The sequence below is a fragment of the Schistocerca cancellata genome, chromosome 4, assembly GCF_023864275.1.
Source record: "Schistocerca cancellata isolate TAMUIC-IGC-003103 chromosome 4, iqSchCanc2.1, whole genome shotgun sequence".
Classification (NCBI taxonomy): domain Eukaryota; kingdom Metazoa; phylum Arthropoda; class Insecta; order Orthoptera; family Acrididae; genus Schistocerca; species Schistocerca cancellata.
Window position 1 is genome coordinate 475,545,123 of NC_064629.1, and position 15,904 is coordinate 475,561,026.

Sequence of the window (15,904 nt, forward strand, 5' to 3'; positions counted from 1 at the left end):
AACAGACAAAGGATAGGCCCTGTCTCTGTTTATAATAGTAGCTGCCATATTATTTATAATTGCTCCTGCATCTTACTATTAAGGCTGTTCCTTACAGGGATCTGCTGAAATTAGATTGGAAGATAATATTATAAATAGAGAGAAGGGTTATCCTTTAAGTAAAATGTGAAATCACGTTTCATTCATAATTATGATATTAAAAAAAGAAAAGTCTTTGACTTGACCCACAGAGGCACGTACTCCGCAGCAACTCATTGTTTCTGCCAACTTTCACCACTGGGGATCTATACCTTAAAATTACATTACGGCAAGAATATTACCACTAAATATGCTGGGAAAGTTTATGTAGCCATGTTTGTTCTTGCGATTTAAATAGTAAACTGTTGTGTGATGCACAACATATCTCTTTTATCATCACCTGCTGGAGTTGGCTGAACATTTCCATGATGCTTGTGCACTTTCCATACAAACATGTGATGACTCATCAGTTGGTAAATGAAGCGATAGTGTCTGCAGACACTGGTTATTTAATATTGGCTGCTGTTATGACTGCACATGAGATTGGATTCCTTCCAGTTTACATTGGTCAAGCTGCCTGAAAATGGTATAATGGAACATTAAAACTGGTTGCATACATTAATTAAATGGAAAAGAGACCGCTGCAGGTTGTTTAATTTTTATTTCATGTTCATAAGGAGGCTGTCCTCTCTGCTCACATGATCAATAAAGAGTTCAGTAGTGATGTTCTAAGAAATTTGAGGAAGGATATGGGGAGACTGTCCACAGACGTGTCATACAAACAGTTGGGTTAGTATATTCACTCCAAGGGGACTACCATGAAGGTGATGGTGCAAAATAAGATCTAGGTAAGCTGTAATAATTTTAACTAATATATTTCAAGAACGTTTGGACACCACATTGTAACAAAGCATGTCATTCACAATGAATTAGCTGATGAAATACCAAAAAGTCCGCAAGGCTATTTGTAGATGACGTTGTAAACAGGGAAGTTGCAAAGGTAGCAAATTATAGCCAAATGCAGGATGATGATGATGATGATGATGTTTGGTTTGTGGGGCACTCAACTGCGTGGTTATCAGCGCCCGTACAATGTCCCAACCTTTGCTCAGTCCAATTTCGCCACTTTCCGGGATGATGATGAAATGATGAGGACAACACAAACACCCAGTCATCTTGAGGCAGGTGAAAATCCCTGACCCCGCCGGGAATCGAACCCGGGACCCCGTGCTCGGGAAGCGAGGACGCTACCGCGAGACCACGAGCGGCGGAACCAAATGCAGGAATCAGTGCATAATGCAAGGGTGGATAATTGACTAACAATACAGTGTGTCCTAGGAGGAATAGTCAATATTCAGGAATATGAGATGAATGATAATTTGAAGCAAAAAAATTCATATGGCTATATGCCCTATTCCAAATGGTTTCCGAGATAGAACAGATTTAATTTACATTGATATTTCTTGTATTATTGTGTACATTGCCAGGTTTATACATGTTCAACAGTTGGTAAACATTCAGCATATGTATTATAATCAACTGAAAAATACATATTTTCAACACATTCACCTTTAAGTATTACCATACATATCATATTAGAGTTCACAGTAACAGGCAGCTCCAAAAGTTGGGATTCCACAACCATCTGCCTATATTCATTTAGTCCACAATGTATTTTCGGGTACCATGTTGATGAAGTTCTGCCTGACAGCAATGACCATGGGTATGCTGTCCCAAAAGAGAGTGTTTTAAGTGTTATCCTCCTTACCATAGTCATAAATAGTATAACATCCACAATCAGAAACCATGTGCAATGCTCCTTATTTGTGGACAGCAACTCGTTAGTTGCAACTCTCAATTAGAAGATTTGAGGAGTGGGCTGCAAAGATAGGTTTTTAATTTTTTTGGATAAGTATATGTATTTTTAATTGTTCTAGATGTGTTTTTAATTTCTCAAACTTGCAAATTATGCACACCATCTCATGTTTTACAGATTCACTTAGGTTTCTGGGCCTCATATTTGATTCAAAACTGTTGTGGCTAACATAGCTAATACTCCTCAAATTCCCCATCATACCAAGCTATGGATTGCACTACTATGGAATAAATTAGCTAAAATCATCTATGATGAATCAGTCCATTTGGGATCTGTTTGAAACATGAACTAGAGACAACTACTGATCCAAACTCAATGTTGGAACCAACTGTCTCTTAGGTTACTGAAGAGGCCCAGTGTAATTTTAGTTCTGGTGAGGTACAGAAGAGACTGCATTTCTTCAAATGTTTTTAATGCAGTGTTTTATGATATTTTAAATGAACACTACAACTCTCTGCCTGTGTTCCCAGAGGAGTCCAAGCAGGAGGACTGTTTCCTGTTTTGTGGCTTTCCCTGACTTTGTCCTCAAGATTCAGTACCTAAGAACTTTATTGTAAGTAACACAGAATTACATGTGATCTTGAAGACACTGGAGCAGATTAAATGTACAAGGTGTATTCAAAAAGTAACCAAAATTTTGAAATGTTGCATGTTGTGTTAGCCCAATGCAGTTTTTATTTATTTGTGTATGTATATACACAAAACAGGTCCGAACACTGTTGCAGAGGCAACAGAAAAAGCATGCGAAGTTCAGAAGACCGCGAAATCCCAAAGATTGGCTAAAATTTACAGACGCGTGAAATTTGGCACAGACTTCAATGCGAGATGCCTTTAATAGGTTCCACAATGAAACATTATCTCGAAATTTGGTAGAAAATCCAAAGAAATTCTGGTCGTATGTAAAGTACACAAGCGGCAAGACGCAGTCAATACCTTCGCTGTGCAGTGCCGATGGTACTGTTACCAATGACTGTGCCGCTAAAGCGGAGTTATTGAACACAGTTTTCTGAAATTCCTTCACCAGGGAAGAGGAATGGAATATTCCTGAATTTGAAACATGAACAGCTGCTAGCATGAGTTTCTTAGAAGTAGATACCTTAGGGATTGCGAAGCAACTCAAATCGCTTGATACGGGCAAGTCTTCAGGTCCAGATTGTATACGGATTAGGGTCCTTTCAGATTATGCTGATACAATAGCTCCCTACTTAGCAAACATATACAACTGCTCGCTCACCGATAGATGTGTACCTACAGATTGGAAAATTGTCCAGGTCGCACCAGTGTTTAAGAAGGGTAGTAGGAGTAATACATCGAACTACAGACCTATATCATTGACGTTGGTTTGCAGTAGGGTTTTGGAGCATATATTGCATTCAAACATTATGAATCACCTCGAAGGGAACGATCTATTGATATGTAATCAGCATGGTTTCAGAAAACATTGTTCTTGTGCAACACAGCTAGCTCTTTATTCGCACGAAGTAATGGCCGCTATCGACAGGGGATCTCAAGTTGATTCCGTATTTCTAGATTTCCGGAAAGCTTTTGACACTGTTCCTCACAAGCGACTTCTAATCAAGCTGCGGGCCTATGGGGTATCGTCTCAGTTGTGCAACTGGATTAGTGATTTCCTGTCAGGAAGTTCACAGTTCGTAGTAATAGATGGCAAATCATCGAGTAAAATTGAAGTGATATCAGGTGTTCCCCAGGGAAGCATCCTGGGACCTCTGCTGTTCCTGATCTATATAAATGACCTGGGTGACAATCTGAGCAGTTCTCTTAGGTTGTTCGCAGACAATGCTGTAATTTACCGTCTAGTAAGGTCATCCGAAGACCAGTATCAGTTGCAAAGTGATTTAGAAAAGATTGCTGTATGGTGTGGCAGGTGGCATTTGATGCTAAATAACGAAAAGTGTGAGGTGATCCACATGAGTTCCAAAAGAAATCCATTGGAATTTGATTACTCGATAAATAGTAGAATTCTCAAGGCTGTCAATTCAGCTAAGTACCTGGGTGTTAAAATTACGAACAACTTCAGTTGGAAAGACCACATAGATAATATTGTGGGGAAGACGAGCCAAAGGTTGCATTTCATTGGCAGGACACTTAAAAGATGCAACAAGTCCACTAAAGCGCACAGCTTACACTACACTCGTTCATCCTCTGTTAGAATATTGCTGCGCAGTGTGGGATCCTTACCAGGTGGTATTGACGGAGGACATTGAAAGGGTGCAAAAAAGGGCAGCTCGTTTTGTATTATCACGTGAATAGGGGAAAGAGTGTGGCAGATATGATATGTGAGTTGGGATGGAAGTCATAAAAGCAAAGACGTTTTTCGTCGCGGCGAGATCTATTTACGAAATTTCAGTCACCAACTTTCTCTTCCGAATGCGAAAATATTTTGTTGAGCCCAACCTACATAGGTAGGAATGATCATCAAAATAAAATAAGAGAAATCAGAGTTCGAACAGAAAGGTTTAGGTGTTCGTTTTTCCCGCGCGCTGTTTGGGGGTGGTGTGTGTGTGTGTGTGTGTGTGTGTGTGTGTGTGTGTGTGTGTGTGACAGACAAAGCAAGAAACAAAAACAGTACTGCATCTGAAATCAAGTCCACAGAAAATAACTCTAACAGAAATGGTGACATCATTGGGCACCAGATTTGATGATTACTGCCTCACAGTAGCAGCAAAAATGGTACCCATTAATGAACAACTACATACAGATGCATTAAATTTACTTCAGCAGACACTGCATGTACAACCAACAGACATTAATGTCAAAACTAAAACCTCTCAGAAAATTTCAAAATCAATCAAGTGACAAACTGTTAGTAATTCTGCTAACTATGAAGGTATTTCATGTAGAGTATTATCATGTTGTGCTGACTTGGAAAGATTACCATGATATTTGTGATCCGTCAATGGCACATGGCATATTTACTGAAAGACTTAAATATGCTGGAGTGACACCTCTGTAAGTTTTCATAAAGAATTGGCCATACAGGAAGCTATACAAGATATCAGAAGTGAAGTTCTGACAAAGCTAAACAAGAAGAAACACCCTGTTGGTAGTTTGTGACACAAGTTAACAATTGGACAGATGGTAATATACTGATCCACTGTGTGGTGGTTGGAGGAAATCATAGGCAATGGTGGGGGAGCTGAGTTCATACAAGAAAATTAAACAGCTTCTAACTTTCATTGCATAATTTGGCATGACAGTGTGCAAGTAGGTATTTTCAGATGTAAGTTGGTTTACCCAAGTGGTAGCAGGAGCATGCATGTGTAATTCATGCCTGTGGAAACCCAGCTTATCTATATATATAAAAGAAAGTCGTATTAGTTACACTATTTATTACTCAAGAACGGCTGGACCAATTTGGCTGAAAATTGGTGGAGAGGTAGCTTAGAACCAGGAGACAGAAAGAGGATACTTTTTATTCCATTCAGTCACTATAAAACATGGTATAACAAAAACGCATCTGGCATGGAATAACAAAATGCACATGTCAGCTAAACGTCACTATAAAACATGGTATAACAAAAACGCATCTGACATGGAATAACAGCAGTTGCTCCTTCTGGAATAGCAGCCACATTGTTAGAAGGATACCGTACAGCTCATTCAGAATTGAAATTATTGTTAAATCTTCAAGCTATTGAAGAACCAACATGTAATATTACAAAAAACTCAGCAATAGCAAAAGTTTTATCAACATCCAAGATCATCATCTTGGACGAATGCACAATGGTGCATAAATGTGCATTAGAGTCACTTAACCAAACATTGAAACATCTACTCAATGAATTGAGATCTTTTGGAGGAGCAACTATTTTACTGTCTGGCGATTTCCGCCAAACACTGCCAGTATTTCCAAGATCGACAGCTGCAGACGAAATAAATGCTTGCCTCAAATCATCGAATCTATGGCACTATCTGAAGAAACTTCAGCTGACAACAAATATGAGAGTTGCATTGCTTAATGATACATCTGCTGAAGATTTCTCTGAGCAGTTGCTGACTATTGGTAATGGTCGAGTACCTGTCAAAGAATCAAGTAGATTACTTCATTTCCTCATAATTTCTGCAACTTTGTCTCATCGAAAGATGAACTTATCAACAAAGTATTCCCAAACATCATTACTAACTACAAAAGTAATGAATGGTTGAGTGAGTGAGCAATTTTAGCTGCTAAGAATAAAGATGTAGATGACCTAAACTACATAATTCAGAATGAGATCATTGGTTAAATGCATTCATTCAAATCTATTGACTGTGTAACAACTGAAGATGAAGCCACCAACTATCCAATTGAATTTTTAAACTCCTTGGATGTGCCTGGCTTACCACCGCACAATTCACACCTAAAAGTTGGCTCCGTAGTAATCATGCTTCGAAACATAAACCAACCAAAACTGTGCAACGGTACGTGTTTGGTGGTAAGTAAATTGATGAACAATGTTATTTACGTGATGATACTCAAAAGGAAAATTTGAAGGTGAAGAGGTTCTCATTCCGAGGATCGCAATGATCCCAACCAATATGCCATTTGAGTTTAAAAGACTTCAAATTCTGATCCGTCTTGCATTCAGCATGACCATTAACAAATCACAAAGCCAATCCTTGAAAGTTTGTGGTTTAAATCTGGAATATCCATGTTTTTCACATGGTCAGTTATATGTGGCATGTTCACAGGTCGGAAGACCATCTGCATTGTTTGTTCTTGCGCCTGATAATAAAACAAAAAATGTCATGTATCACAAGGTACTTAATTGAAGAATGGAAGCTATGCACCAAAAAACATAAAGAATAAAGAATAATTAAAATACTTAATTTTTTATTTGTATTTCCAATAAAAAAAATTGAACTTAACGTCCAAAATCTGATTATTTATTAGCTTTAAGGTGGAACAGAGTTCACCGGGTCAGCTAGTTTGATATATAGTCTGTTGTCAGCTGTCAAAAGTAACACTTGTGTTTTTGTAGTATCAGTGATTACTTATTTTGAATGAAAAATTGATCATAGTACTTGTATAAATTTTTCCTAAAATAAAATAGATGCACAGAGTTTTAACAAAGTCAAATATCACTTGTGGTGAACCTGTTATGCAAAATTTGTTCCGAAATTGTTGAATTTCAGGCAAAAGTAGTACCGAATTAAGCTGATCAAGAGTCACTAGATGAAGTCAGCAGTGTTTCAGATGCTGAGAGGGGGGGGGGGGGGGGGGGGGGGCAAAAAAAAAAAAAAAAAATCTCAGTAATTGCTGTCAGATGTTAAGGTTGTGCTTACTGTGATCTTCTAATTTCGCTGCATAGTGCACTATGATTTCCTACTACAATGTTGAGCAATCAATAAGGACTACTTCTGGTAGCGCTGTTGCATGAAGGAATCTGAATAAATGCTCTGATTTCTGATGAAACAGTTAATGACTTTTGTATCACAATAATGCACCTGCTCATACTTTATTGTTGGTTCATTAATTTTTGCTCAACAACAATGCTGTAACAATGTCCCAGTGTTCATAGTCACCAGGCATAACTCCAGGTGACTTTTTTCTGTTCCCAAAAATAAATAAAACCTCAAAGATCTTTGTTTTACAAGCATAGATCAGATTAAAAATGCATCACTCTGAGATCTAAAAGATAGCTGACACGTCAAGTTCCAAGAGTGTTTCAGGGATCTGAAGAAGTGAATATCTAATGGGGGACTAGTTTGAAGGGATAACACTGATGTAGACAAGAAAACACAATTCTTTCCAAAAAAACAAACATTCCAATTTTTATGATCACTCAGTCTTTTGGATTGCAAAGTTGCACAAAGGCTGTTGAAGCAAATGTCATTCTGTAGGGTTCCAAGACCCATGGGAATTAATGGCAACAAATTAGTACATGTAGCAAGCAAGGAGCCATGTAGTTATAATGAGATGGCTCAGTGTGCTACCCCTACATCCTGCCTTAGGAGGCACAGAATTGTGTGAAGCTTGAGAGAAGAACAGCAAGAAGTGATAAATAATAAGCTGTGGCTTGGAAAGTCAGCAATACAGCAGAGTCATGCCTCCTCCCTCACAGTTGAAATGTGCTTACCTGCATTTGCCTATTATACAGGACATTGTCCTAAGATGCTTGACCTCATGCTCCAACAAGAGGACCCTCCAGTGTACAATGCTTGTGGGGTACAGATCATAGTGTGTTAACTTTTAGTTGACAATGGTCTGTACTTAGACAAGATAGCAGAGGCTAGTTTACATGTGGATCTGCCCTGTTTTTCAGAACCTAGTGAGATGAATGTGATAAAAATTCTAAGATAGTTAAGAAGTTATGCTTAAAATGACATTGGAGAGGAAATTTTAATAATTTAGGAGGGTGGTGGGTTGATTTGTGTCTTTTTCTTTTCTTTTCAAGTGGTCAGTTAGCCATACATACTCATGGTATTATTGTATCCTCCTCCCTGTCCCCTGTGTTTTACAAATTTTTTAGAGCATTTGGCTAAAATGTGCAATATTTTACATGGTGTGATAAAATGTGTGGGTGGATGAGAGTGAAATTTGGAGAGAGTGAGCATAGCTTTAAGCAAGATTGAATTTTATACTTTTCAAATATTTGAGGCAATTTAAGCACACTTGTTTTAATTATTTCAACAAGGGCACTGATATAGCCACAGCAGAACCCCTTGAAACTACATAAATACCCCCATGTTTGACACTCCCCCCCCCCCCTCCCTCCCCACCACAAGGCACACAGATCGACATACCAGAGTAACTGCTCTTCCTCATTGGAAATTATCAGTTAAGGCTTTTTTTGTATTTAAAGGGAAATGAACTAGTAAAGAATCATATTTGGAAAATAGTAATTTGGGAAAAAACTAAAATTTAAGACAAGTGTGGACTGAACATGCTGGATATGTAAACAACTGAAAATTTAGATGTTACTCAGAATATACACTCCTGGAAATGGAAAAAAGAACACATTGACACCGGTGTGTCAGACCCACCATACTTGCTCCGGACACTGCGAGAGGGCTGTACAAGCAATGATCACACGCACGGCACAGCGGACACACCAGGAACCGCGGTGTTGGCCGTCGAATGGCGCTAGCTGCGCAGCATTTGTGCACCGCCGCCGTCAGTGTCAGCCAGTTTGCCGTGGTATACGGAGCTCCATCGCAGTCTTTAACACTGGTAGCATGCCGCGACAGCGTGGACGTGAACAGTATGTGTAGCTGACGGACTTTGAGGGAGGGCCTATAGTGGGCATGCGGGAGGCCGGGTGGATGTACCGCCGAATTGCTCAACACGTGGGGCGTGAGGTCTCCACAGTACATCGATGTTGTCGCCAGTGGTCGGTGGAAGGTGCACGTGCCCGTCGACCTGGAACCAGACCGCAGCGCCGCACGGATGCATGCCAAGACCGTAGGATCCTACGCAGTGCCGTAGGGGACCGCACCGCCACTTCCCAGCAAATTAGGGACACTGTTGCTCCTGGGGTATCGGCAAGGACCATTCGCAACTGTCTCCATGAAGCTGGGCTACAGTCCCGCACACCGTTAGGCCGTCTTCCGCTCACGCCCCAACATCGTGCAGCCCGCCTCCGGTGGTGTCGCGACAGGCGGGAATGGAGGGACGAATGGAGACGTGTCGTCTTCAGCAATGAGAGTCGCTTCTGCCTTGGTGCCAATAATGGTCGTATGCGTGTTTGGCACCGTGCAGGTGAGCGCCACAATCAGGACTGCATACGACCGAGGCACACAGGGCCAACACCCGACATCATGGTGTGGGGAGCGATCTCCTACACTGGCCGTACACCACTGGTGATCGTCGAGGGGACACTGAATAGTGCACGGTACATCCAAACCGTCATCGAACCCATTGTTCTACCATTCCTAGACCGGCAAGGGAACTTGCTGTTCCAACAGGACAATGCACGTCCGCATGTATCCCGTGCCACCCAACGTGCTCTAGAAGGTGTAAGTCAACTACCCTGGCCAGCAAGATCTCCGGATCTGTCCCCCATTGAGCATGTTTGGGACTGGATGAAGCGTCGTCTCACGCGGTCTGCACGTCCAGCACGAACGCTGGTCCAACTGAGGCGCCAGGTGGAAATGGCATGGCAAGCCGTTCCACAGGACTACATCCAGCATCTCTACGATCATCTCCATGGGAGAATAGCAGCCTGCATTGCTGCGAAAGGTGGATATACACTGTACTAGTGCCGACATTGTGCATGCTCTGTTGCCTGTGTCTATGTGCCTGTGGTTCCGTCAGTGTGATCATGTGATGTATCTGACCCCAGGAATGTGTCAATAAAGTTTCCCCTTCCTGGGACAATGAATTCACGGTGTTCTTATTTCAATTTCCAGGAGTGTATATTTGAAATGTATTCTTGATGTCTTTGCACCAAATCACGAGATGAAACAAAGATTTTGCATTCTATAATTTCATTTTTTTTCTTTTCCTTAATGTGACACTTAGTCATTAGTCAGCAGATAGGAAAGGTAAATTGCAAAGCTTTCAGATAAAGTTCATCCTCATAACACAATTCCTCTCTCTCTCTCTCTCTCTCTCTCCCTCCCTCCCTCTCCCTCTCTCTCTCTCTCTCCCTCTCTCTCTCTCTCTCTCTCTCTCTCTCTCTCTCTCTCTCCCCCGTTTCTTGCTTCTCAGCATTTCTTCAGTTTCACAAGCTATAGTCTTCACTGCCTAATGACTAGTTTAAGCAGTACTGGAATGCTTTTAAGCTCAATTAATGCAGTTCCTTTTGCTATAAGAAAGTAATTGTTGGAATTGAAGTAAGTAAAAATGGAAATCTACTTCAGTTAAATGACTCTTGTGAAATGAAATTGTGTGAATGTAGCTGGATGCTGCTCAGAACTTTTCAAATTAGGTGAAAATAATTTTTACCATGCAACATCCACTTCCATTCCCCAGCCCAAAGAAGTCATATATGTATTTGGTTTTCCATGGCATCAGACCTAGGCATCTCTAGGCATCTTAGAAGGAAATTCTAATGCTGATACCATTCACAGCATAAAAATGTGTACAGAACTACTTGATTGTATATTATACTAGTATTACTGCGCTTTTTTTTATTTGTTATCTATGGTGATTGCCATGTCAGTGACTTGAGCCTTTCATATCTGAATTATTAGACTGTAAAACATTAATATAATAATTTTAAGATTACAATGCTGTTGTAAGAATACAATCTATGAAATAAATTTGTAAATGAATTTTCAGGTCTGGATGGAAATTGGTGTAATCAGTTTTGCCATCTTACCATCATTTTTGTTCATACTGGGTGGAAGAATAACAAGAATTATTTGTATCACATTACTTATGACTTTTTCTGTGAGCTACTATGGAACTTATAGATTCCTTCGGATGGTAAATTTATGCAAAATTAATAATGAAATGGTAAATCTTTGGTAGTTGTGTAGTATTATGACTTTGTGAGTGACTTCCCTTTTTTTGCCACAGAAAGCAAGAGAAAAGAACGAGAGAATATTATCAGACACATTAACATGTACACCACAGGAACGATCTTGGTATCACAGTATATTTGGGTCCAGCAGTGATAGTGAATGCCAGAAAAGATGGAATGCTTTGCACATTGACCCCTCTGATGAAGTTACACCAGTGAATGTCATATCCCATATGATAGGAGTTATCATATTCCAACCATTGGAGCAGTTTGGGATCATGTTTTCAAGTTTTTCAACCCAAATATTTGGTAAGTTTACTGTATGTTTTAATGTCATTCCTCTGAAAATCATTTACATATTTTCAAAAGACAAAGAACATATTGCAAGGCAGTACTTTCTGCAACCACAGCTTAAAAAAAATACAAATTTCAAACTTATCTGTCACAATGGGAGACTATTATGGGGTTTCAGAAAAGTGATCCTGTAATTTTGTTGTGCAGTAACAGTTACACTGCTAGAAACAAAGAGGAAAGAAACATACAGAACAGAAAATTGTAAGTGACATGTCAGAAACGTAGTTATTTAACAATGATGCATTGATCCGTACAGTTACAAACATTTAGAAAAGTAAAACAATTGTATTGAACTGAGGATTGGAATAAATCACAAAACTAAATCTGTGGATCACAATAATAAGTATGTTTATTTTAAGACAAATAAACAACACTATGCTACTGCAGACTGTGTTGAATAGTGAAGCAAAACTTTGCACAATGTCAGGAGAAAAAGAAGAGAAGCTAGCATCACAATTTATATTCTGAACACTGAGAAATTGTATACAATAAGAAACAGGCTAAGAATTAACCTTTTTTGTATGTGCTAAAGCATTTGGTCATGAATAAATTCCGTATTTATGATCTCATGCATACTGAGAACTATTTCAGAATAACATTTTCACCTTTTATAAAGAATATAAAATGTGTGATTTTACGTTTTCTTGGTATAGGAAGATTTTGAATATTTCTTGGGTATTCAGCAGTGCTGCATTGTCCAGAAGGCACGATATTTTGCAAGCCAATTTCTTGGCATTTTCAGGCAGTCCTGACAACTGATTGTCTTTTGCTGGGCCCCACCTTTATATCCCCTACACCATCACCAGTATCTATCCAACCAGCTCCAGGTGCGGACCTAGTGCAGTGGTGTGGTGACGATGTCGTAGGGATACAGTCCAAGGCTCTCGATTGTGCTGCCGCCAGTGCTTGACACTGGTCTCTGCTGACGTGGCAACAAAACACCCTCATTGGTTGCTGCTATGTGAGCAGATTTCCACATAGATTGCCACTGTGCTTTGTCCATGCTCTAGGCAAATCCTTATCTGCTATAACTCCCTGAGTGCTCATAAATTTATACAGAGCATGTCCCCAACAGGCAGACATCCCTAGAACATCTAGGACTACCTTTCCCACCTACAATGATGGGAAAAGGAGCAGTCATTCTATTGGGTACCAGCTAATATGGTAATTCAGGAAAATGAATTAGCAGACGGGCACTTTGTACTCAAACTTTCAGGGTTCCGTGTGCTGTCCTCTTGACATGCTACGTCCATAATGTTAAATTGCAGCGCCATGTTTTGATGTGAAGAATAGAGCCTGGAAGTGATGGACAATAAACTGTGGCTTGTAAAATCAACTACTTGGCTGTGCTCTACTTCCTTTCAGCCACTGAGATGAGATGAATCTATTTCACTTCGCTACAGATAGCGTACACACAAATAAAATGGGGTTCCTGCTGTGGCAAGAGGACCCTGCAGTCAGAACAGAGATTGGGCAGTAGTTGTTGACATCAGACGTATCCCCTTTTTTATGCAGTGGTTTAACAATGGCACACTTCAGTCTATCTGGGAAAATACCCTGCTTCAGAGAGCGATTGGGCGGTAGTTGTTGACATCAGACGTATCCCCTTTTTTATGCAGTGGTTTAACAATGGCATACTTCAGTCTATCTGGGAAAATACCCTGCTTCAGAGAGCTATTACACATGTGGCTAAGAATCCCACTTATTTCTTGGGAAATAAGTGTGTGGTTACATTGCATTACATTGATTCTTGTTCCATAGATCATGAGTACAACATTTTGTAATGATGTGGAACGTGTCAGTTTTAACATAAGGTTTCTTTACATGTTATAATTAAATCTTCTTCTCTTTTCAGTTACTACTTAATATGTAAAAATCCATGTATTAAGTAGAAGCAGTTGTCATTCAGAATTATTTTTAGTTTGTTTTTGAATGGTGGTTGGTGATCTGCCAGACTTTTAATACTATTTGATAAATGACCAAAGACTTTTGTAGCAGCTTAGTTCATCCATTTCTGTGTGAAAGATTTAACCCAGAGTAGTGAAGATCATCATCTCTTCTAGTGTTGTAGCTATGCTCATTGCTATTATTTTTTAATTGGGATGGCTTATTAACAGCAAATTTCATATGTGAATATATGTATTTGAAGGTACTGTGAATATCCCTAGTTCCTTAAATAAATGTCTGGAAAGTGATCTTGTGTGGGCTCCAGCTTTTCTAACAACGAATACTTTTTCTCTTACTGATGAATTACCCCAAAATATGATGCCATATGAAAGCAGTGAATGAAAACAGGCATAGTAGGGTAATTTACTGATATGTTTGTCACAAAAATTTGCAGTAACCCTAATAGCATAAGCAGCTGAACTCAAAACGTTTCAGCAGATCATCAGTGTGTTTTTCCAGTTCAATTTCTCATCAGTGCACACACCCAGAAATTTTGAATATTCTGCTTTAGCAGCAGACATCTGTTCAAACTTATATTTACAATGGTGTTATGCCACTTGCTGTACAGAACTGTATATACTATATTTTCAAAATTTAGTGAGAATCCATTTGCAGGGACTGAATAATTATTTGAAAGACATTATTTATAATTTCCTCACATAATTCTTGTTTGCTGTGTGACATTACTCTACTTGTACCACCATCAAAAAGAACTAGCTTTGCATCTTCATGAATATAGAGTGGCAAGTTATTGATATATATTAAGAACAATAAGGAATCCAAGACTGAACCCTGTGGGCACCATTCTTTATACCTCCTAACTCCTCTGTTAATTTTTGCAGACTATCTGTACTGTTAATTTCAACCTTCTGTATTCTTCCACTTAAATATGAATTAAACTATTTGCCCATTGTCCCACTCATACCACAATACGTAAGCTTATCTAGAAGAATTTCATGATTCATACGGTCAAAAGCCTTTGAGAGATCACTAAAAATCCCAATGGGTGATGTTTCGTTATTCAGGGCATTTAATATTTGATCATTGAAATCATGTATAGAATTTTTTCTGTTGAAAATCCTTTCTGAAAACCAAATTGACATTTTGTTAGTACTTCATTTTTACAAATATGTGAAGCTACTCTAGAATAAATCCCTTTTTAAATAATTTTGTAGAAAGCTGTCAGAAGTGAGATTGGGTTGTAGTTGTTAGCATGAGACATATCTCCCTTTTTATGCAATTATTTAACAATAGCATATTTCAGTCTATCTGGAAAAATGCCCTGTTTCAGTGAGCTGTTACATATGTGGCTGAGAATCCTACTTATCTATTGGGAACAAGCTTATAGTACTCTGTTGGAAATGCCATCAATTCCATGTGCACTTTTACTTCTGAGTGAATTTATTATTTTCATAATTTCAGTAAGAGAGGTTGGCTGAATTAGAATTTTATCAAACTGCATAGGCATTGCCTGTTCCATATACAGCCTTGCATTTTCTAATGGACATCTGGATCCTATTTTCTCTATAACACTTAAAAATGATTACTAAAAATATTTGTACTCTGACTTTTTGTTAACAATCTTTTCATTGGGTCTAATAGAAATACAGTCTTCCTGTGCCTTGCCCTGTTCCCCTTTTAACAGTATTCCAAATTGTTTTAATTCTATGATCAGAGATGCTAATCTCAGACATAATGCGCACATATAATATTGTGTAACATTGTCGGAGAACAACGATCTTATTGTGATATTCAATGCTACCTGGTGCCATTGCAGGCATGTGTTCTGATAAGAAAAGTGTATAAATTGGAGCAGTGATCAATAAGGAAATATTCTATTGACAATGCAGGCTGAAAATGGGAAGGTTCATTGAAATAAGTGACTTTGACAAATAGCAAATTGTTATGGCCTGGCATCTGTGTATGAGCATCTTGTAAATGGTGAATCTGATCAGTTGTTCTCATAGTACTGCCGTGGACATCTGTGGAAAGTGGTTAATATGACGGTGAAGTGACAAGGTGTTCGAAAGCCATCCCGTATCTCATAATGTGGAGGCAGAGGCTTGCCTGCTCTGCAAATCAGGATAGTTGGTGATCTATGGCAGATATGATGACAGAGTACATTGCTGATGCAGGCACAGTTGTTTTGGAGCATGTCGTTCAGTACACATTGTTGAATATGGAGCCCCCCCCCCCCCCCCGTAGATGACCCCTACATGTTCACATGTTGACCTAACAGAATCGTGAATTTTGATTTCAGTGGGCATGAGATCATTGAGATTGGACTGTGAGTAAATGG

General features: G+C 39.2%; 1 protein-coding gene across 4 annotated transcripts in view; it reads left to right on the plus strand.

The window, feature by feature from the left end:
• The window catches only part of LOC126184721 (uncharacterized), a 140,625-nt gene that overhangs the window by 91,778 nt on the left and 32,943 nt on the right, over positions 1-15,904 (plus strand). For all 4 annotated transcript variants that reach the window (XM_049927244.1, XM_049927246.1, XM_049927248.1 and 1 more), the window contains exons 5-6: positions 11,121-11,267; positions 11,361-11,613. In XM_049927244.1, the coding sequence (XP_049783201.1) occupies positions 11,121-11,267; positions 11,361-11,613 (400 nt within the window). The remainder of the gene's footprint in view (positions 1-11,120; positions 11,268-11,360; positions 11,614-15,904) is intronic.